At 44.1% G+C, this 22,511-nt stretch overlaps 1 protein-coding gene across 1 annotated transcript in view; it reads left to right on the top strand.

The window, feature by feature from the left end:
• The first annotated feature begins 9,744 nt into the window (after nucleotides 1-9,744).
• LOC141084830 (bromodomain adjacent to zinc finger domain protein 1A-like) overlaps nucleotides 9,745-22,511 on the top strand; it is a 161,576-nt gene continuing 148,809 nt past the window's right edge. The window contains exon 1 of the mRNA XM_073569807.1: nucleotides 9,745-9,877. Coding sequence (XP_073425908.1) covers nucleotides 9,765-9,877 — 113 coding nt within the window. The 5' untranslated portion in view covers nucleotides 9,745-9,764. The remainder of the gene's footprint in view (nucleotides 9,878-22,511) is intronic.

The raw sequence follows: 22,511 nt of genomic DNA, 5'->3' as shown, positions 1-22,511 counted from the left end.
GTACTGACCCGAAGAATAAAAGCGCTTTATCAATTTTACCGCACGCGGAACGGTGTAAACGCACCCCCCCAAAAGAAATTCATGAAACGCTGGTTTTTGTTCATTCTGCGTCCCAAAAATCGGAATAAAAAGCGATCAAAAAATTTCACGTGCCCGAAAATGGTACCAATAAAAACGTCAACTCGTCCCGCAAAAAATAAGACCTCACATGACTCGGTGGGTCAAAATACAGAAAAATTATAGCTCTCAATATGTGGTGATGCAAAAACTATTTTTACAATAAAAAGCGTCTTTTAGCGTGCGACAGCCGCCAAACATAAAAACCGCCATAAATAGTAAATCAAACCCCCCGTTATCACCCCTTTAGTTAGGGAAAAATAATAAAATAAAAAAAATGTATTTATTTCCATTTTTCCATTAGGGTTAGGGCTAGGGTTAGGGCTAGGGGTGTGTTGGGGTAGGGTTAGGTTAGGGTTAGGGCTAGGGTTAGGGCTAGGGTTAGGGCTAGGGTTAGGGCTAGGGCTAGGGTTAGGGGCGTGTTGGGGTTCGGGTTGGAGTTAGAATTGGGGGTTTCCACTGTTTGGGCACATCAGGGGCTCTCCAAATGCAACATGGCGTCTGATCTCAATTCCAGCCAATTCTGAGTTGAAAAAGTCAAATGGTGCTCCTTCCCTTCCAAGCTCTGCTATGCGCCCAAACAGTGTTTTACCCCCTCATGTAGGGTATCAGCCTACTCAGGACAAATTGCAAAACAATTTTTGGGGTCCAATTTCTCCTGTTACCCTTAGGAAAATAAAAAATTGGGGGCAAAAATATCATTTTTGTGGAAAAAAAATGATTTTTTTATTTTCACGTCCGAGTGTTATAAACTTCTGTGAAGCACTTGGGGGTTCAAAGTGCTCACCACACATCTAGATAAGTTCCGTGGGGGGTCTAGTGTCCAAAATGGGGTCACTTGTGGGGAGTTTCAATAGTTTAGGTACATCAGGGGCTCTCCAAACGCACATGACAACCGCAGACCATTCCATCAAAGTCTGCGTTCCAAAACGTCACTGCTTCCCTTCCGAGCCCCGACGTGTGTCCATACAGTAGTTTTCTCCCACATATGGGGTGTCAGCGTACTCAGGACAAATTGGACAACAACTTTTGGGGTCCAATTTCTCCTGGTACCCTTGGGAAAATAAAAAAAATGGTGACTAAAAGATCATGTTTGTGGAAAAAATACGAATTTTTTATTTTCACGCCCGGGCGTTGTAAACTTCTGTGAAGCACTGGGGGGGTCAAAGTGCTCACCACACATCTAGATAAGTTCCTTGGGGGGTCTAGTTTACAAAATGGTGTCATTTGTGGGGGGTTTCCACTGTTTAGGTACATTAGGGGCTCTCCAAAGGCAACATGACACCCGCAGACCATTCCATCAAAGTCTGCATTCCAAAACGTCACTACTTCCCTTCCGAGCCCTGACGTGTGCCCATACAGTAGTTTTCTCCCACATATGGGGTAGCAGCGTACTCAGGACAAATTGGAAAACAACTTTTGGGGTCCAATTTCTCCTGGTACCCTTGGGAAAATAAAAAAAATGGTGACTAAAAGATCATGTTTGTGGAAAAAATACGAATTTTTTATTTTCACGCCCGGGCGTTGTAAACTTCTGTGAAGCACTGGGGGGGTCAAAGTGCTCACCACACATCTAGATAAGTTCCTTGGGGGGTCTAGTTTACAAAATGGTGTCATTTGTGGGGGGTTTCCACTGTTTAGGTACATTAGGGGCTCTCCAAAGGCAATATCACACCCGCAGACCATTCCATCAAAGTCTGCATTCCAAAACGTCACTACTTCCCTTCCGAGCCCCGACGTGTGCCCATACAGTAGTTTTCTCCCACATATGGGGTATCAGCATACTCAGGACAAATTGGACAACAACTTTTGGGGTCCAATTTCTCCTGGTACCCTTGGGAAAATAAAAAAATGGTGACTAAAAGATCATGTTTGTGGAAAAAATACGAATTTTTTATTTTCACGCCCGGGCGTTGTAAACTTCTGTGAAGCACTGGGGGGGTCAAAGTGCTCACCACACATCTAGATAAGTTCCTTAGGGGGTCTAGTTTCCAAAATGGTGTCATTTGTGGGGGGTTCCACTGTTTTGGTACATCAGGAGTTTTCCAAACGCGACATGGTGTCCGATCTCAATTCCAGCCAAAAACGTCAAATGGCGCTGCTTCCCTTCCAAGCTCTGCCATGCCCCCAAATAGTGGTTTACCCCCACATGTGGGGTATCAGCGTACTCAGGACAAATTGCACAATAACTTTTAGGGTCCTGTTACCCTTGGAAAAATAAGAATTGAGGGTGAAAAGATCATTTTTGTGGAAAAAATATTATTTTTTAATTGTATGGCTTTATGTTATAAACTTCTGTGAAGCCCATGGGGGTTCAAAGTTCTCACCACACATCTAGATAAGTTCCTTAGGGTGTCTAGTTTCCAAAATGGTGTCATTTGTGGGGGGTTTCCACTGTTTTGGTACATCAGGGGTTTTCCAAACGCGACATGGTGTCCGATCTCAATTCCAGCCAAAAACGTCAAATGGCGCTGCTTCCCTTCCGAGCTCTGCCATGCGCCCAAATAGTGGTTTACCCCCACATGTGGGGTATCAGCGTACTCAGGACAAATTGCACAATAACTTTTAGGGTCCTGTTACCCTTGGAAAAATAAGAATTGAGGGTGAAAAGATCATTTTTGTTTAAAAAATATGATTTTTTAATAGTATGGCTTTATGTTATAAACTTCTGTGAAGCCCATGGGGGTTCAAAGTTCTCACCACACATCTAGATAAGTTCCTTAGGGGGTCTAGTTTCCAAAATGGTGTCATTTGTGGGGGGTTTCCACTGTTTTGGTACATCAGGGGTTTTCCAAACGCGACATGGTGTCCGATCTCAATTCCAGCCAAAAACGTCAAATGGCGCTGCTTCCCTTCCGAGCTCTGCCATGCGCCCAAATAGTGGTTTACCCCCACATGTGGGGTATCAGCGTACTCAGGACAAATTGCACAATAACTTTTAGGGTCCTGTTACCCTTGGGAAAATAAAAATTGGGGTGAAAAGATCATTTTTGTGGAAAAAATATGATTTTTTAATTGTACCGCTGTACGTTATAAACTTCTGTAAAGCCCTTGTGGGTTCAAAGTTCTCACCACATATCTAGATAAGTTCCTTGGGGGGTCTAGTTTCCAAAATGGGGTCACTTGTAGGGGGTTTCCACTGTTTAGGTACATCAGGGACTCTCCAAACGTGACATGGCGTCCAATCTGAATTCCAGCCAATTTTGCATTGAAAAAGTCAAACGGCGCTCCTTCCATTCTGAGCTCTGCCATGCGCCGAAACAGTCGTTCCCCCCCACATATCAGGTATCTGCGTACTCAGGACAAATTGCACAATAACTTTTGCAGTTCAATTTCTCCTGTTACCCTTGGTAAAATAAAAAAAATTGAACCTGAAGTATTTTTTTTATGAAAAAAAGTTAGATGTTCATTTTTTTTTAAATATTCAAAAAAATTCCTGTGACGCACCTAAAGGGTTAATAAACTTCTTGAATGTGGTTTTGAGCACCTTAAGGGGTGCAGTTTTTAGAATGGTGTCACTTTTGGGTATTTTCTATCATATAGACCCCTCAAAGTGGCTTCAAATGTGATGTGGTCCTAAAAATAAAATGGTGTTGTAAAAATGAGAAATCGCTGGTCAACTTTTAACCCTTATAACTTCCTAACAAAAAAAAATTTTGGTTCCAAAATTGTGCTGATGTAAAGTAAACATGTGGGAAATGTTAGTTATCAAGTTTTTTGTGTGCCTTATCTCTGTGATTTAAGGGCATAAAAATTCAAAGTTGGAAAATTGCGAAATTTTCAAAATTTTTGCCAAATTTCCGTTTTTCTCACAAATAAACGCAAGTTATTTGAATGAAATTTTACCACTAACATGAAGTACAATATGTCATGAGAAAACAATGTCAGAATCACCGGGATCCATGGAAGCGTTCGAGAGTTATGACCTCATAAAGGTACAGTGGTCAGAATTGTAAAAATTGGCCCGGTCATGAACGTGCAAACCACCCTTGGGGGTGAAGGGGTTAAACTCATGAAAAAAAAATCAACAGTGAGGCTTTTCTGTGTCTTCACTAAACAACGCTAACAATATTCTCTGATTATTGCGTGTTTCTTTTCTGCTGGTTTCTGCTTAGTTGATGCAGATATGAAGCAGAGTTTAAGGGTAGGTGCACACTTTGCGGATTGCTGTGCGGAATCTGCTATTTTTGGCAGAATCCGCAGGTCAAAATCCACGTTTTTTTCCCCTGAGGATTTCGCCTGCGTTTTACACCTGCGGATTCCTATTATGGAATGGGTGTGAAAACGCTGTGGAATCCGCACAAAGAATCGACATGCTGCGGAAAATAAACCGATGCGTTTCCACACGGATTTTTCCGCAGCATGTGCACAGCATTTTTTTTCCCCATAGATTTACATTGTACTTTAATTCACTAGGAAATCTGCAGTGGATCCTGTACACATTACCCTAACGCTTTTTTAATATTAGAGGAAAGCTTTGATTCTGCACTTAAAATTTTTTTTTTTTTTTTTTTTTATTTTTCAGAAGACGCCTGCAGAAAAAAAAATGCACCAAAACAGCAGAGTTCAGTGGAAACTTTATGCAGTCACATTTGCTTAACAATTTAGAACTTATTCACATGTAGAGTAAATGTTGCATAATTTCTGCTGCTGAACTGGCCCCGTCACACACAGCGATCTCGCTGTGTGTGACACGCATCAGCGACATCCACCTCCCCCCCCCCCCCCGGCGGGTATCGCTGATCGTGCTTGAACGTCCTGGGCCATTTTTTGATCGTTGGTCTTCCGCTGGCCAGCGCGCATCGCAGCAGACACAGAGCTGATATCTAAGGTAAATATCGGGTAACTAAGCACGCGTGTTCCTTAGATACCTGAGTGCTCGCGCTAGGACGCTGGTATCCAAGGTAAACAGCGGGTAACTAAGTGCCGCACGTGCTTAGTTACCCGATATTTACCTTGGATACCAGCGTCCTAGCTGGTCCTGATCGCTGGTGAAGCCGTTTGACAGGTCACCAGCGATCATGCAGCGAGGCACCAGCGATCCTGACAAGGTCGTATCGTTGTCGGGATCGCTGGTGCATCGTTTAGCGTGACGGGACCATACGTGATTAGATTTGCGCCCCCTGTGGTCTAAAGACACAGCTGAACGGTGCGGTTTTGGTGCTATTTTATCTCTTGCTTTCTATGTAGAGCCAAAGTAAAAAAAAACAAAACGGTAGATATTTAAGTGCAAAATCAAAGCTTTTCTGTACAATTTAAAAACACAGCTTCACCTTTTATTTTACTCACTTACATAGCGCCATTAATTCCACAGCGCTTTACAGACATTATCATCACTATCCCCATTGGTATACAAATTTTCACAACTGGAGCCTGAAAACACATGGCACTTCCCAACTAATGCATACACCAAACAGATCAAGGAAGCATAATGCCATAAAATACAAATAGCTTTATTGAAACACATACAATAGACATGAACATAATAAAAAGAGATAGCTATATCAGTGGGTATCACAAGTACTAGTGTGCTAGTCATATACATGTGTACACAAAAAATAATACACCACAACTGAAATCATGGCAAAGTGCACCAATATAAGACATAGGGGGTATGCAAAACATGTACATTCATAGGCAGAAGACTATGGTTGCCTGCAACGATGATGCCGACTTAAGATGCTGGAGGCATCCTAATATTATATAACAATGTGATAAGGCATTGCAAAAATGTATGCCCAGCATGAGGAAATTCACAGCGGATAATGGTCAGATTCAATGCATGACAATTCTATGATAGTTTGAACACAAAACCAAATCTAAAGAAGGTGTATGTCTGGACCTAATATCCTGCTAATGACACTGAACAGACACATATAGTCAGAAGACGTGACCTATAATATGGCCAAAATACTACATATCTATGAAATATTTTGTCAGTAATACTATAAAGCATTATCTGGGTCAGGGGCAAAAGATAGTATATACCCACAGTATTATGCCATCACATAGGTGCAGTACATAACACAAGTGTGTCCATGGCATATGCCTCCATTCTAAATATAAGGCAACCCCCTAAAGTGAAAAGCACATATGACCTGTGATACCGCAGTCCCCGACGCGCGTTTCGCCTTAGCCTAGTCCTGGGAGGTAGGTGAGTATGGCTGCATGGTGTGTTGGAGTATATGTAGTGGCTTAATTGCAAAATGCTCATACCTGAGTAGTCGCCCCGTGCCTGGCGTGTGACGTCATCATGGCGCGCGTCTCCCGGCCGCACAACCACTCCCCATCATACACGTAATGATGTGGACGGCTGAATGAAGCCAGGGAGAACGCGTCGCCAAGGCGACGCACCACGCTGCAGGATAACGCTGCAGATCGGTAAGCCACTCCTCCGCCCGACGTGTCAGGGCAGAGAGGCAGTGCCTAACCCATCTGACAGACGTTTCCACACAGAGTGTGCACGGTGCACTGGGAGATGCACAAGAATGACAATATACAGCAGTGTGATGTAATATCCAAGGATTATTCTGCTGAAACGCATCATATGTAAGTACATAATGGGCATAAATAACGTCCTACCGAACTAAGTTCAAAAATCCATACATCCAGAGTTTCTCCATTGAAGTATGCAAAATTTATCTAACAATGTCATGAAATGTAGGGAAGAAGCCCAAGTGACCCTTAGTTAATAAATTTAATATGTTACAGTAACATGAAAAATAAGGATCTCAATTGAATTTGGTGTAAGTCACCAACTACATAGAATGTTCCTTTAATCCTCAGTTATCTGAAATAATACTACATGATGCGGAAGATGACTATTTAAAAATAAATCGCTAAGAGGCATATAACATGTATATTGGAGCCTAGATATATAATTGTACAGGGACCTAGTCACTGCACAGTCACTCCCCATTCAAAACATATGATTACCACTGGAATATCTACCTATCTACAATACATCACGGACCCCTTGGTGCATAATATGTCAGGATTAAAGGAGTGAAACTCCAACAAGAGCATTATACAGACCCAAGAACACATATATATATGCTGGTATATGCATCCTCAGTGCAAACAAAAACTCCACAGTGTAGACATGCAGCAGTCCTGAAAAGCAGACCCCACGGTGGTCAGATTCTCTCTTGATTTCTTCTAGGTATGGATCAATTGCTTTTCGGGTATCCTCCAATATAAAATGGCTTGTGACGACTTCAACAACAGTGGACTTGAAACGCCATCACAGCCCAATTTCCATACACACCACACGGCAATGTGATACGAGAATGATAAACTAAAAATGAAACTGAGAATAAAAAAAGGGGTTAAAAACATAAAAAGCATTGGGACTCACAATCTAAATTCCCTATCAGTATGTCTTTGGAATGTGGGAGGAAACCGGAGTGCCCGGAGGAAACCCACGCAAACATGGGGAGAACATACAAACTCCTTGCAGATGTTGTCCTTGGTGGGATTTGAACCAAAAATGCATCAAATAAGGGGAGACGGCGGTTGTGTAGTTTGGTGCGGATCCTGCAAAAAAACACAGTATTTCTGCAACGTGTGAACACAGCCTTACAGACACCAGAAGCTAAATGTTGTACAGTGAAGCTACATAAAGATGAGAACGTTCTGGCGGCTCAGACTGTGAATGAAGGAACAAAAAAGAATCCACACATCCCAACTAGAGATGAGCAGGACGCACAGATGTCGCGCTGCCCGGACTAATCAAAAGCCGCGCATGGGAAGATTAGAGATTCTCGGCCTCTCACCCTGCTGCCAGGTGCTACTGATATGGACTGGAGCCCCCCAGTTACAGCAGACTTTCCTGGGTTTAGGTCTACGCCTTGCTGTCTGCTGAATGCCCCTCACTGCCCGCTCCCCTCTGACAACTCTTCCTGCTGGGGAAGAAAAATGGTAAGTGGGCGTGGAATGGGGCATGACCGACATATCACGCTGCGAGCCATAGTGTGCCACATGATCTGTCCCTCTTTCGGTTCTTCAGCAGTTGGGCAGTATGGGGACACATGGCTAGTAATAACATGGTGGACCGTTACCACATCTGTGTCTGCCTGGCACTGAGCATGCCCAACATATCACTGGTAATAGGATCAGGGTTGGGCCATGGTCACACGTCAGGATTTGTAAGCCAAAACCAGGAGAGGAACAATCGGAGGAAAAATATGAGGGTAAGTGTCCACGGTCCAGATATGCAGCGCTTTGGACGCAGCGGAAACCCCGCTCCACCCAAAGTGCTGCCCCCTTTTTTTTTTTTATTTTACACACCGTGCCTCCGGCTGTGCTCATTGAACCATGCGGAATCACCGCATCCTATACAGAAACTGGGTTATTTATCTTGCGGAGACTGAGCGCCTCCGCAAGATAAATAGGCATTCTGCGGTCTATAAAGACGCACCACATATCCGGTCACGTTTGCATGCATAGAGGAGACCAGATTTCATATAATCCCCTGCACGATGCTGTAACATCTGGACGCTGCAGCTGTACACAGCAAATCCTGAACGTGGAAACGTACCCTCATAGAAACACGTCACATGTATTGCACAGCTAGGGGCTCCCAGGGCCACGCAGAGGAGGACCCCAGAACCAGCGGGGGGCTCCCAGGGCCACGCAGAGGAGGACCCCAGAACCAGCGGGGGGCTCCCAGGGCCACAGCAGAGGGGGACCCCAAATCCAGCGGGGGGCTCCCAGGGCCACAGCAGAGGAGGAGGACCCCAGAGCCAGCAGGGGGCTCCCAGGGCCACAGCAGAGGGGGACCCCCAGAGCCAGCAGGGGGGCTCCCCGGGCCACAGCAGAGGAGGGGGACCCCAGAGCCAGCGGGGGGGGCTCCCCGGGCCACAGCAGAGGAAGGGGACCCCAGAGCCAGCGGGGGGGCTCCCCGGGCCACGCAGAGGAGGAGGACCCCAGAGCCAGCAGGGGGCTCCCCGGGCCACAGCAGAGGAGGGGGACCCCAGAGCCAGCGGGGGGGGCTCCCCGGGCCACGCAGAGGAGGGGGGCTCCCAGGGACACGCAGAGAAGGGGGACCCCAGAGCCAGCAGGGGGCTCCCCGGGCCACAGCAGAGGAGGGGGACCCCAGAGCCAGCGGGGGGGGCTCCCCGGGCCACGCAGAGGAGGGGGGCTCCCAGGGACACGCAGAGAAGGGGGACCCCAGAGGCAGCAGCCTTGGTCCTGTAGTACCGCGCACCACCACAGCGGCGCTGTCACGCACGATAGACACAAAAGCGATCCCTCTCCCGCCAGAAGCGGCGCCGACACAAGGGACCAGCCCGCCACCTCGTCCTCCTCCAGCTCCCTACAGCCGGAAGTAGCCGGCAATCAGCGCGCCACTTGGACAGTCCCGGACACTGCAGCTCCTCACATGGGTACCGGCTTCCTGCTCCTTTCTTCTGGCTGCAGTCACGTGGTGGCCTCGTTCTACGGGCGCCCGGGGCTGGTTTCCTCCTCGTTACCGTAATACCTGTTATGTGAGGCTCCGGGCCCTGCCCGCCCCGGTGTAGTGCCCGGGTATTAGTGACATTACCACTGTTGTCCCCGCTCTCTAGTCGGGTAGGAATAAAGCTTCGCTTGTTCGCTGCGCGGAGGCGCTGACCTGTCTGTCTCCACAGTGTCGCCGTAGCGGAGACATGCCGCAGCTGCACCGCAAGCCGTTCTCCCGGAGGCCGCCGCCCGACGACCTGCAGCCCGAGGAGCGCCTCTTCTACTGCCGGACCACCAACGAGGTGTTCCGGGACTACGAGTAAGTCTGCGCCTTTGTTATGGTCCCCACATCCGTCCCCGGTGCTGGTCGCCGCCATACTTCCGTGTGAGGCCGGCTGAGGGTGGGCCGCGCTCCATTCTAGTGTGATTCAAAGTGCCGGAACTACCGTGTCCTGGCGGCATTGTGTCACTTGTAGTGCCAGGATACTGTCGGTCATAGGCGCCCCGTCACACTGCAGCTTCTGGCCGTTGTCCTGTCTGTGTAGGTGACAGATGGTCAGTACTTTGTGCACAGGAACTTGATGTCCTCTCCGGAAAGTTTCTTGTGATCTTTGGAGTTTTCACTGATGTTACCTGTCATGTCCTGGGGGGTGAGAGATGTAATGACACAGCAGAGGGTCAGAGGCTGAACACAGATGTCTGCGCCACCTCCTATAAATGATGGTGCTGGACTGTTACCGGCTCCCAGATGTCTGCGCCACCTCCTATAAATGATGGTGCTGGACTGTTACCGGCTCACAGATGTCTGCGCCACCTCCTATAAATGATGGTGCTGGACTGTTACCGGCTCCCAGATGTCTGTGCCACCTCCTATAAATGATGGTGCTGGACTATTACCGGCTCACAGATGTCTGCGCCACCTCCTATAAATGATGGTGCTGGACCATTACCGGCTCACAGATGTCTGCGCCACCTCCTATAAATTATGGTGCTGGATCATTACCGGCTCATAGATGTCTGCGCCACCTCCTATAAATGATGGTGCTGGACCATTACCGGCTCACAGATGTCTGCGCCACCTCCTATAAATTATGGTGCTGGATCATTACCGGCTCATAGATGTCTGCGCCACCTCCTATAAATGATGGTGCTGGATCATTACCAGCTCATAGATGTCTGCGCCACCTTCTATAAATGATGGTGCTGGACCATTACCAGCTCACAGATCTCTGCGCCAGCTCCTATAAATGATGGTGCTGGACCATTACCAGCTCACAGATGTCTGTGCCACCTCCTATAAATTATGGTGCTGGATCATTACCGGCTCATAGATGTCTGCGCCACATCCTATAAATGATGGTGCTGGACTGTTACCGGCTCCCAGATGTCTGCGCCACCTTGTATAAATGATGGTGCTGGACCATTACCAGCTCACAGATGTCTGCGCCACCTCCTATAAATGGTGCTGGACCTTTACCAGCTCACAGATGTCTGCGCCACCTCCTATAAATGATGGTGCTGGATCATTACCGGCTCATAGATGTCTGCGCCACCTTCTATAAACGGTGGTGCTGGATCATTACCGGCTCATAGATGTCTGCGCCACCTTCTATAAACGGTGGTGCTGGACCATTACCGGCGCACAGATGTCTGCGCCACCTTCTATAAATGATGGTGCTGGACCATTACCAGCTCACAGATGTCTGCGCCACCTCCTATAAATTATGGTGCTGGATCATTACCAGCTCACAGATGTCTGCGCCACCTTCTATAAATGATGGTGCTGGACCATTACCAGCTCACAGATGTCTGCGCCACCTTCTATAAATGATGGTGCTGGACCATTACCAGCTCACAGATGTCTGCGCCACCTTCTATAAATGATGGTGCTGGACCATTACCAGCTCACAGATGTCTGCGCCACCTTCTATAAATGATGGTGCTGGACCATTACCGTCTCTCAAATGTCTGCGCCACTTCCTATAAACGGTGGTGCTGGACCATTACCGGCTCACAGATGTCTGCGCCACCTCCTATAAATGATGGTGATGGATCATTACCATCTCACAGATGTCTGCGCCACCTCCTATAAATGATGGTGATGGATCATTACCATCTCACAGATGTCTGCGCCACCTCCTATAAATGATGGTGATGGATCATTACCATCTCACAGATGTCTGCACCACCTCCTATAAATGATGGTGGACCATTACCGGCTCACAGATGTCTGCGCCACCTCCTATAAATGATGGTGGACCATTACCGGCTCACAGATGTCTGCGCCACCTCCTATAAATGATGGTGGACCATTACCGGCTCACAGATGTCTGTGCCACCTCCTATAAATGATGGTGATGGATCATTACCATCTCACAGATGTCTGCGCCACCTCCTATAAATGATGGTGCTGGATCATTACCATCTCACAGATGTCTGTGCCACCTATAAATGATGGTGATGGATCATTACCATCTCACAGATGTCTGCGCCACCTCCTATAAATGATGGTGCTGGACCATTACCATCTCACAGATGTCTGCGCCACCTCAATACCAGCTCACAGATGTCTGCGCTGCCACCTATAAATGATACTTCAAAAATCAATAATATGCCTAATGGTAGCCTCCAAATATGAAACTGTTATAAAAAAAAAAAAAAAAAAGAGGTTTCAATACCAAAAAAAATGCAAAGAATTTTTATTAAAGTTTTAAAATCACATTAGTTTTAAAATGGGGACAACAGAATGCAAAAAAGTCGGTCATGGAGGCTGCAGCAATCAAAAAATACATATGTAAACAGTGGACTTTACACAAAAAATGTCTAAATGTAAAGTGCTAGTAAGTGCATACATGGCCAAAGCAGCAGGCTTATTAATGCTTACATAGTGGAAAAAAGAATGTAATTTACACAAAGCACATTTAACAGGTGGAAAAATACCACCTGTATATAAATCATGTAGTAAGGTCCCAGCTAAATTTCCCAAAAGTAAGAGTGTCCTCTGTTATTTTAGCCCAAATATGTAGGTAATATGTGCCTGAGAAGTGCACTAGTAAAAATATATGAAGAGGGAACAGGGAGAAACGAAAAGTTGTTATTGCTGGCTCTAATGTCATACCTCCAATGGCCGTGGCACCCCGACGCACATTTCGCGTTCCAGCTTTTTCCAAGGGATCGTGTGTATCCGGTAACTCCTTTTATAAGTGTATTTATAGGGCTTGTGAGTCAATGGTGGCAGTGGTCTGATGGCGGCGCTTCCGCAGACGTGTCCCGTCTGACATCGGCACAGGTCAGCGTCACATTACGTCCGGTCTATCCCCAGCCCGACGCATCAGAGCATGGGGGAGGCCCAGGCGGCAGGAAAGACACGTTGCCGTGATGACGGCTAAAACGAAGTCTGCTGAAGCGCTCACCACGGCCATTGGAGGTATGACGTATTAGATCCAGCAATATCAACTTTTCAATTCTCCCAGTTCCCTGTGTCCCATCTTCATATATTTTACTAGTGCCCTTCTCGGGCACACGTTACCTACATATTTGGGCTAAAATAACAGAGGACACTCTTACTTTTGGGAAATTTAGCTGGGACCTTACTACATGATTTATGTACAGGTGGTATTTTTCCGCCTGTTAAATGTCCTTTGTGCAAATTACGTTTTCTTTTTTTCACTATGTAAGCATTCAATTATGCTCTATAGTCTTTAATAAGCCTGCTGCTTTGGCTATGTATGCACTTACTAGCACTTTACATTTAGCCTGTCTTATCATTTAGAGATATTTTTTTATACATAAAAAAAATTTTTGATGGCAAGTCCGCTGTCTACATATGTATTTTTTGATTGCTGCAGCTTTCATGACCAACTTATTTGCATTCTGTTGTCCCCATTTTTAAATTAATGTGATTTTAAAACATTATTAAATAAAAATTCTTTGTGTTTTATGGTATTGACGCCTCTCCTATAAATGATGGTGCTGGACCATTACCGGCTCACAGACGTGTGCGCCACCTCCTATAAATGGTGGTCCCTTACCGGCTCATAGATGTCTGCAGCAGCTCCTATAAATGATGGTCCCTTACCGGCTCACAGATGTCTGTGCTGCCTCCTATAAATGATGGTGTTGTACCATTACCGGCTCAAAGATCTCTGCGCCACCTCCTATAAATGATGATGTACCATTACCGGCTCACAGATGTCTGTGCCGCCTCCAATAAATGATGATGATGGACCATTACCGGCTCACAGATGTCTGTGCTGCCTCCTATAAATGATGGTGTTGTACCATTACCGGCTCAAAGATCTCTGCGCCAGCTCCTATAAATGATGATGTACCATTACCAGCTCACAGATGTCTGCGCCACCTCCTATAAACGATGGTGATGGACCATTACCGGCTCACAGATGTCTGCGCCACCTCCTATAAACGATGGTGATGGACCATTACCGGCTCACAGATGTCTGCGCCGCCTCCTATAAATGATGGTGATGGACCATTACCGGCTCACAGATGTCTGCGCCACCTCCTATAAATGATGGTGCTGGACCATTACCAGCTCACAGATCTCTGCGCCAGCTCCTATTAAATGATGGTGCTGGACCGTTACCGGCTCCCAGATGTCTGTACCGCTTCGTATAAATGATGATTTTGCGCCATTACCGGCTCAGAGATGTTCGGTGAGGAAAGGAGCCGCTCTGTTATCATCCAAAATTAAAACCATTCTGTTTCGTAGAATAGAGAGGGATGTCTTGCAGACATTGTTCCCATTCTGCAGTCTTTGCAATTGGCAGACTGACAGCGCAGTGACGGAAGCCGACAGCGCAGGGGACCCTGTGCAAAAAGTATATCTGGGCCCTTGTCCCGTACATGGTGACAGATGTACATAAAGTATCAAACGCGGCGCTCCATAGTGTAAAGTCAAATGGCCAAAAAGGACTGATACTCGCCTTGTACGGTTGTATAGGTCAGGCATAAAGTGAGGCTGAGCAACCAAATCTCCCAACTGTCTTGTGCTCTGCCTGTACGACCAAATTACTGAGAGGTGAAGGGGAAAAAAAAAACAGGAATAAGAGGAGCGCTGCCCATAGGAGTAATCAGAGGAATGCAGAAAATAAATGACAATCGATATGATGAAACTAATGTCGAGACCTCAGCGATGTGGGAATTGTTAAAGAAAGTTTCTAGTGAGTCCATGAAGTTTTCAATAGTCTTCATACTGATAGATCCATCAGTATGAAGACTTGAAAACTTCATGTGTGTGTAAAAGAAAAAAAAAAAAGTTCAGTTTGTCAGGTTTTTCTCTTTATAGGTAAATTTTTGAGTAAAATGTAAATTCTTTTAGTGTATAAACTTCTGACATGTCTCCGAATTTCCAAGCATTAAATTTTGTTTGTTTTTTTTTCTGACAAAGTAAAATGGTCAAAACTTAAAAAAAAAAAAAAAATATGCAGACCTTTCAGACCTCAAATAATGCTAAGAAAACACGTTCATAATCATTTAGAAACAATAATACCAATGTTTTAACTCGGGAAGAGTTCACAGATCAATATTTTGTGGAATAACCATGATTTTTAATCAGTTTTCATGCGTCTTGGCATGCTTTCCACCAGTCTTTCACACGGCTTCTGGCGCAAAAATGTAAGCTGTTCTTCTTTGTTGGATGGCTTGTGACTATCCCATCGTCCTCTTGATTACATTCCAGAGGTTTTCAATGGACTTCAGGTCTGGAGATTGGGCTGCCCATGATAGGGATTTGATGTGGTCCTTCATCCACACATTGATTAAGCTAGCTGTGTGGCATGGCGCATTGTCCATGCCACAAGCAGACGTATCCAGGACTTGGGCTACAAGTGTCACATTCCTTGTTTGAAGCCAGTCATGACCAATAGATAAAGCTAGAAGTGTCTTACCTGGGCCAAGGAGGAAAAAAAACTGGACTGTTTCTCATTGGTCCAAGGTGTTGTTTTTAAATGAAAGTAAATTTTGCTTTTCATTTGTAAATCAAGGTCCCAGGGTCTGGAAGAAGAGTGGAGAGGCACACAATCCAAGCTGCTTAAGGTCTAATGTGAAGTTGCCACAATCAATGATGGTTTGGGGAGCGATGTCATCTGCTGGTGTAGGTCCACTGTGTTTTATCAGGACCAAAGTCAGCGCAGCCGTCTACCAGGAAATTTTAGAGCACATCATGCTCCCTCTCCTGACAAAACTTTTGGCAATGGAAATTTAATCCTCCCAACAGGATTTGGCTCCAGTCCTCACTGCCAAAAGTACTATTACCTGGTTTACCATCAGCAGTATCACTGTGCTTGATTGGCCAGCAAACTCACTTGACCTTAACCCCATAGAGATTCTGTAGGGTATTGTCAAGAGAAAGATGAGACACCAGACCCAACAATGTAGTTGAGTTGAATACTGCTATCAAAGCAACCTGGGCTTCCATAACACCTCAGCCGTGCCACAGGCTGATCGCCTCCATGCCACGCCAAGTTGATGCAGTAATTGATGCCAAAGGAGCCCCAACCAAGTATTGAGTGCTTTTCGCCGAATTGATTGGGACATTGTACTCAAAAATAGGAGCACAGAAATAAATGGGAAATATTTAAATCAGTTTTACACACCCACTGCGAGCTAGCCATACCGTACAGAAATAAAAGGGCTAGGAACAGGAGAACACCAATGTGGCTAAATAAGGATGTAAAAAGGGCAATAAAGAACAAGGCATTTAAGAAGCTAAAACAAGGCAATGAAGAAGCATTAAAAAGTTATAGAGAAAAATAAAATGTTAAAAAAAAATACATTTAGCAAAAGTGGAAACAGATACTCATTGCTAAGGAATGTAAAGCAAACCTCAAACTATTCTTTAATTTTATAAACAGTATAAAGATTAAAATTGATGGTGTCGGCCCTTTAAAGAACAATGAGGGTGAAATCATAGAGAGCGATGTGGGAAAAGCAAATGTTTAAATTTTTTCTCAACAGTGTTCACACAGTAAAAGGATTTGCCAGCGGAAATGCAGAGTGATAATGTAAACTCCCCATTAAGTATTACCTGCCTAACCCATGAAGAAGTGCAGAACCGCCTTAGTAAGATTAAAATTGACAAATCACCAGGCCCTGATGGCATTCATCCTCGGGTATTAAGGGAGTTAAGTAATGTGATATACAGGCCTCTATTCCTTATATTTAAAGACTCTATAGAAGCAGGGTCTGTTCCTTTTGATTGGCGGCAAGCAAATGTGGTACCAATATTCAAAAAGGGGTGTAAAAGGGAACCTGGAAACTATAGGCTGGTAAGCTTAACATCTGTTGTGGGTAAAATTTTTGAAGGGTTTCTAAGGGATACCATTATGGAATATCTCAATGTTAATAAATGTTCAACTCCATATCAACATGGATTTATGAAGGATCGCTCCTGTCAAGCTAACCTGATCAGCTTCTATGAGGATGTAAGCTCTCAAATGGACCAAGGAGAATCATTGGATGTCATTTATCTCAACTTCTCTAAAGTATTTGACACTGTCCCACATAAAAGATTGGTAAGTAAGATGAGAAAGCTTGGGCTAGGGGAAAATGTGTGTAGATGGGTAGGTAGCTGGCTTAGTGATAGAAAGCAAAGAGTGGTTATTAATGGTGCATACTCAGATTGGGCCAGGGTTACTAGTGGGGTACCACAGGGTTCTGTATTGGGTCCCCTACTATTTAATGTATTAATGATCTAGTGGATGGCTTACACAGTAAAATATCAGTATTTGCAGATGATACAAAACTATGTAAAGCAGTTAACACAAAGGAGGACAGTTTGCAACTACAGACAGATTTGAGTAAATTGGAGAATTGGGCTGAAAAATGGCACATGAGGTTTAACACAGATAAGTGTAAGGTTATGCACATGGGACGGAGAAACAGATGCTATAATTACTAAATGGGAAACTGCTGGGGAAATCAGACATGGAAAAAGACTTGGGCATCTTAGTCAATAAGAAGCTAAATTGGAGTGCCCAGTGTCAGACAGCTGCCACCAAAGCAAATTGGGTCATGGGATGCATTAGAAGAGGTCTGGGGACACGAGATGAAAACATTCTCCCTCTGTACAAATCACTCGTCAGACCACACTTGGAGTATTGTGTGCAATTTTGGATGCCGGTGCTCAAGAAAGACCTTACTGAACCTGAAAGGGTTCAAAGGCGGGCTACTAAAATGATAAATGGAGTTGGTTCACTACAATACCCAGAAATGTTATCAAAATTAGGTCTATTTACTCTAGAAAAGAGGAGACTTAATATATATGTACAAGTATATCAGAGGGCAATACAGAGATCTCTCCAATGAACTGTTTGTACCAAGGACTGTGACAAGAACAAGGGGGCATTCTCTTCGTTTGGAGGAAAGAAAATTTCTGCACCAGCATAGAAGAGGGTTCTTCACAGTAAGAGCAGTGAGGCTCTGGAATTCTCTTCCTGAAGAAGTGATGGCCAACTCACTGAATGAATTTAAGAAGGGAATGGATGCTTGTGAGTAACAGTATAGAAGGTTATGAATAACAGAATATTATAGGTAGATGGATGACCCAGCTTACGGGAAGGTTTTTTTACCTATGGAGAAAATTGGCTTCTACTCTGTGGGTTTTTTTTTTTGCCTTTCCCAGGATCAACAATGCAGAACAGCTGCACTAAAAATAGGCAGAACTAGATGGACGACATAAGGTCTTCCTTCAGCCTTCAAAACTATGTATGTTACTGAACATACATTTCAGTAGGCCAACATTTCGGATTTTACAATCATTTTTGAAGCTGATGTTATGAAGTATTCTAATTTACTGAGATAATGACTTTTGGGTTTTAATTGGCTGTAACCCATAAATATCAGCATTAACAGAAATCAACACATGAAATGCATCACTCTGTAATGACTGTATCATGAGTTTCACTTTTTGTATTGAACTGAAATAAATTAATTTTTTGATATTCTAATTTTGTGAGAAGCACCTGTATATTATAATATTTCTCTTATTTCTCACTATCAGTGGAGAAATTGTTTGTCACTTATATGCCACCTTTCTGGAATGAAGTGTTTCATGCATTCGACACTAAGATATTTCCTAACCTCCCATGTGTTGTGCGGTTTTTTAGATTGGTGATGATCACATTGATGCTGCTCTGATTGGAATGAGTTAAAGGGGTTTTTCGATGTCATGAAGTGAATCCCGTGACTAGGATATGCCATCACTTTGATCAGTGGAGCAACAGCCTGTAGGATTCTCGCTGTTCGTGAGAATGAAGGGGCCACTGTGCTGTACCGCTTGGCCCCTCTTTTAACTTTTTTTTTTTTTTCTTTTTTGGAACTGTGTTGGGCTACTCTTCAAAGGAAAGCTAGTGAGGGATTTGGCTATAAACTTACGATGTATCCCCGTCCTGCTTCATACCAGTGGTGATTTCAGAGGTTGGACCACGCCCATGTTAGACATCTAAACCATTATACACTTCTTACAGACCACTTATAATACCAGGCCACTGACATTAGTGACATGTCTGATGTCTCTGAAAGTGCTGTTCATTGCGCACCCCCCCGTCTTGCATCTGCCACCTTTTGAGCTTTGTGATGGTCTGGTACATACATTAGTCTCATGTTTTCCATCTGGCAGAGTTCTTGCTCTTTTGTTTTGAGCTGCTTTTGTGTAAGAAGGAAAGAGTTCCACGACTGTCTGCTGCTTCCTTGTAGACTGACAGACATGCCGAGCAAATTACAGTTAGGTGTGCGGAGGAAAGTGGCTGAATGCACAAAGCCTGTGTAATTGGAGACTATAGTGCTGCCAGAAGCTAGTTCATGCTGCTATATTTTGGTGGATTCTGACATTGTTTTCTCGTGACTAGTGTTGAGCATTCCGATACCGCAAGTATCGGGTATCGGCCGATACTTGCTGTATCGGAATTCCGATACCGACTTCCGATATTTTTTCAATATCGGAATTCGGCATCGGAATCGGAAGTTCAGTTGATTGACGGCCTGACGTCATCATGATGCGCGGTGTGTGCGCATCATGATGCGCCGTCATTTCGGGCCTTCCGGGGGTCTCTGCCGGGGGGCTGTGCCGGCCTGCCGGGGGGCTGTGTGGACTGCCCGGGGTCTCTGCCGGCCTGCCGGGGGGCTGTGCCGGCCTGCCGGTGGTCTGTGCACCCTGTGGGGGTCTGTACCGGCCTGCCGGGGGGCTGTGCCGGCCTGCCGGGGGGCTGTGCTGATGTCCGGGGGTCTGTGCAAGCATCGTCCGATGGGACTACAAGTCCCATCGGGCGATGCCTGCTACCATGACAGTGATTGACACATTAGCCAATGATGGGACAGTAGTAGTCCCATCATCCGGCTAATGTGTTAAATGTTAAAAAAAAAAAAAGAAAAAAAAATACTACATACATACTACATGCATGCTACATACATACTACATGCTACATACATACTACATATATACTACATACATACTACATACATGCTACATACATACTACATGCATGCTACATACATACTACATGCTACATACATACTACATGCATGCTACATACATGCTACATACATACTACATACATGCTACATACATACTGCATGCTACATACATACTACATACATACTACATGCATGCTACATACATACTACATATATACTACATGCATGCTACATACATACTACATACATGCTACATACATACTGCATGCTACATACATACTGCATGCTACATACATACTGCATGCTACATACATACTGCATGCTACATACATACTGCATGCTACATACATACTGCATGCTACATACATACTGCATGCTACATACATACTGCATGCATGCTACATACATACTACATGCATGCTACATACATACTACATGCATGCTACATACATACTACATGCATGCTACATACATACTACATGCATGCTACATACATACTACATGCATGCTACATACATACTACATGCATGCTACATACATACTACATGCATGCTACATACATACTACATGCATGCTACATACATACTACATGCATGCTACATACATACTACATGCATGCTACATACATACTACATGCATGCTACATACATACTACATGCATGCTACATACATACTACATGCATGCTACATACATACTACATGCATACCACATACATACTACATACATACTACATACTACATATATACTACATGCATGCTACATGCATGCTACATGCTACATACATACCACATACATACTACATACATACTACATACTACATATATACTACATGCATGCTACATACATACTACATGCCACATACATACCACATACATACTACATACATACTACATGCTACATACATACTACATATATACTACATGCATGCTACATACATACTACATGCTACATACATACCACATACATACTACATACATGCTACATATATACTACATGCATGCTACATACATACTACATATATACTACATGCATGCTACATACATACTACATGCTACATGCATGCTACATACATACTACATACATACTACATGCTACATACATACCACATATATACTACATACATACAATACATTCATACAATACATACAGTACATATAACATAGAGTAACATACTTACCAATACTTATCACATTGTTCCCCGAAGCCATTGTCTTTCCGGAATAAATATTAACATAACAAACCACAAAAATACTCACCCACGATCCGAAGCAGTCCACGAGTGTGTCCCACGACGATCTTGGGTAGAGAACTGCAGCATCAGATGATGCTGCCGTTCTCTACGGGCTGCAGGAATCCAATGACGGAAGGTAGGTATCCTTCCGCACTGTATTCCTCCGCCACTTAAAAAAAAAAAAAAGTCCCTAGTCTCACTTTATGCCATTGCTGCGTGGGAATTTCCCACACAGCAATGGCATAAAGTGAGACTAGGGACTTTTTTTTTTTTTTAAGTGGCGGAGGAATACAGTGCGGAAGGATACCTACCTTCCGTCATTGGATTCCTGCAGCCCGTAGAGAACGACAGCATCATCTGATGCTGCCGTTCTCTACCCAAGATCGTCGTGGGACACACTCGTGGACTGCTTCGGATCGTGGGTGAGTATTTTTGTGGTTTGCTATGTTAATATTTATTCCGGAAAGACAATGGCTTCGGGGAACAATGTGACAAGTATTGGTAAGTATGTTACTCTATGTTATATGTACTGTATGTCTATGTATGTATTGTATGAATGTATTGTATGTATGTAGTATATATGTGGTATGTATGTATGTATGTAGTATGTATGTAGCATGCAGTATGTATGTAGCATGCATGTAGTATATATGTAGTATGTATGTAGCATGTAGTATGTATGTAGCATGCATGTAGTATATATGTAGTATGTATGTAGCATGTAGTATGTAGCATGCATGTAGTATATATGTAGTATGTATGTAGCATGTAGTATGTATGTAGCATGCATGTAGTATGTATGTAGCATGCATGTAGTATGTATATGGTATGTATGTAGCATGTAGTATGTATGTAGCATGTATGTGGTATGTATGTAGCATGCATGTAGCATGCATGTAGTATGTATGTAGTATATATGTAGTATGTATGTAGCATGTAGTATGTATGTAGTATGTATGTAGCATGCAGTATGTAGCATGCATGTAGTATATATGTAGTATGTATGTAGCATGTAGTATGTAGCATGCATGTAGTATATATGTAGTATGTAGCATGTAGTATGTATGTAGCATGCATGTAGTATATATGTGTTATGTATGTAGCATGCATGTCGCATGCATGTAGTATGTATGTAGTATATATGTGGTATGTATGTAGCATGCAGTATGTATGTAGCATGCATGTAGTATATATGTAGTATGTATGTTGCATGTAGTATGAATGTAGCATGTATGTAGTATGTAGTATGAATGTTGTATGTATGTAGCATGTAATTTTTTTTTTTTTTTT

The sequence above is a fragment of the Dendrobates tinctorius genome, unplaced genomic scaffold (genome assembly GCF_039654945.1).
Source record: "Dendrobates tinctorius isolate UK_male_01 unplaced genomic scaffold, ASM3965494v1 ptg000006l, whole genome shotgun sequence".
In the NCBI taxonomy this organism is placed as follows: Eukaryota; Metazoa; Chordata; class Amphibia; order Anura; family Dendrobatidae; genus Dendrobates; species Dendrobates tinctorius.
Note: the sequence above shows the minus strand (reverse complement) of the source record. Positions and strands in the feature narration are given on the sequence as shown.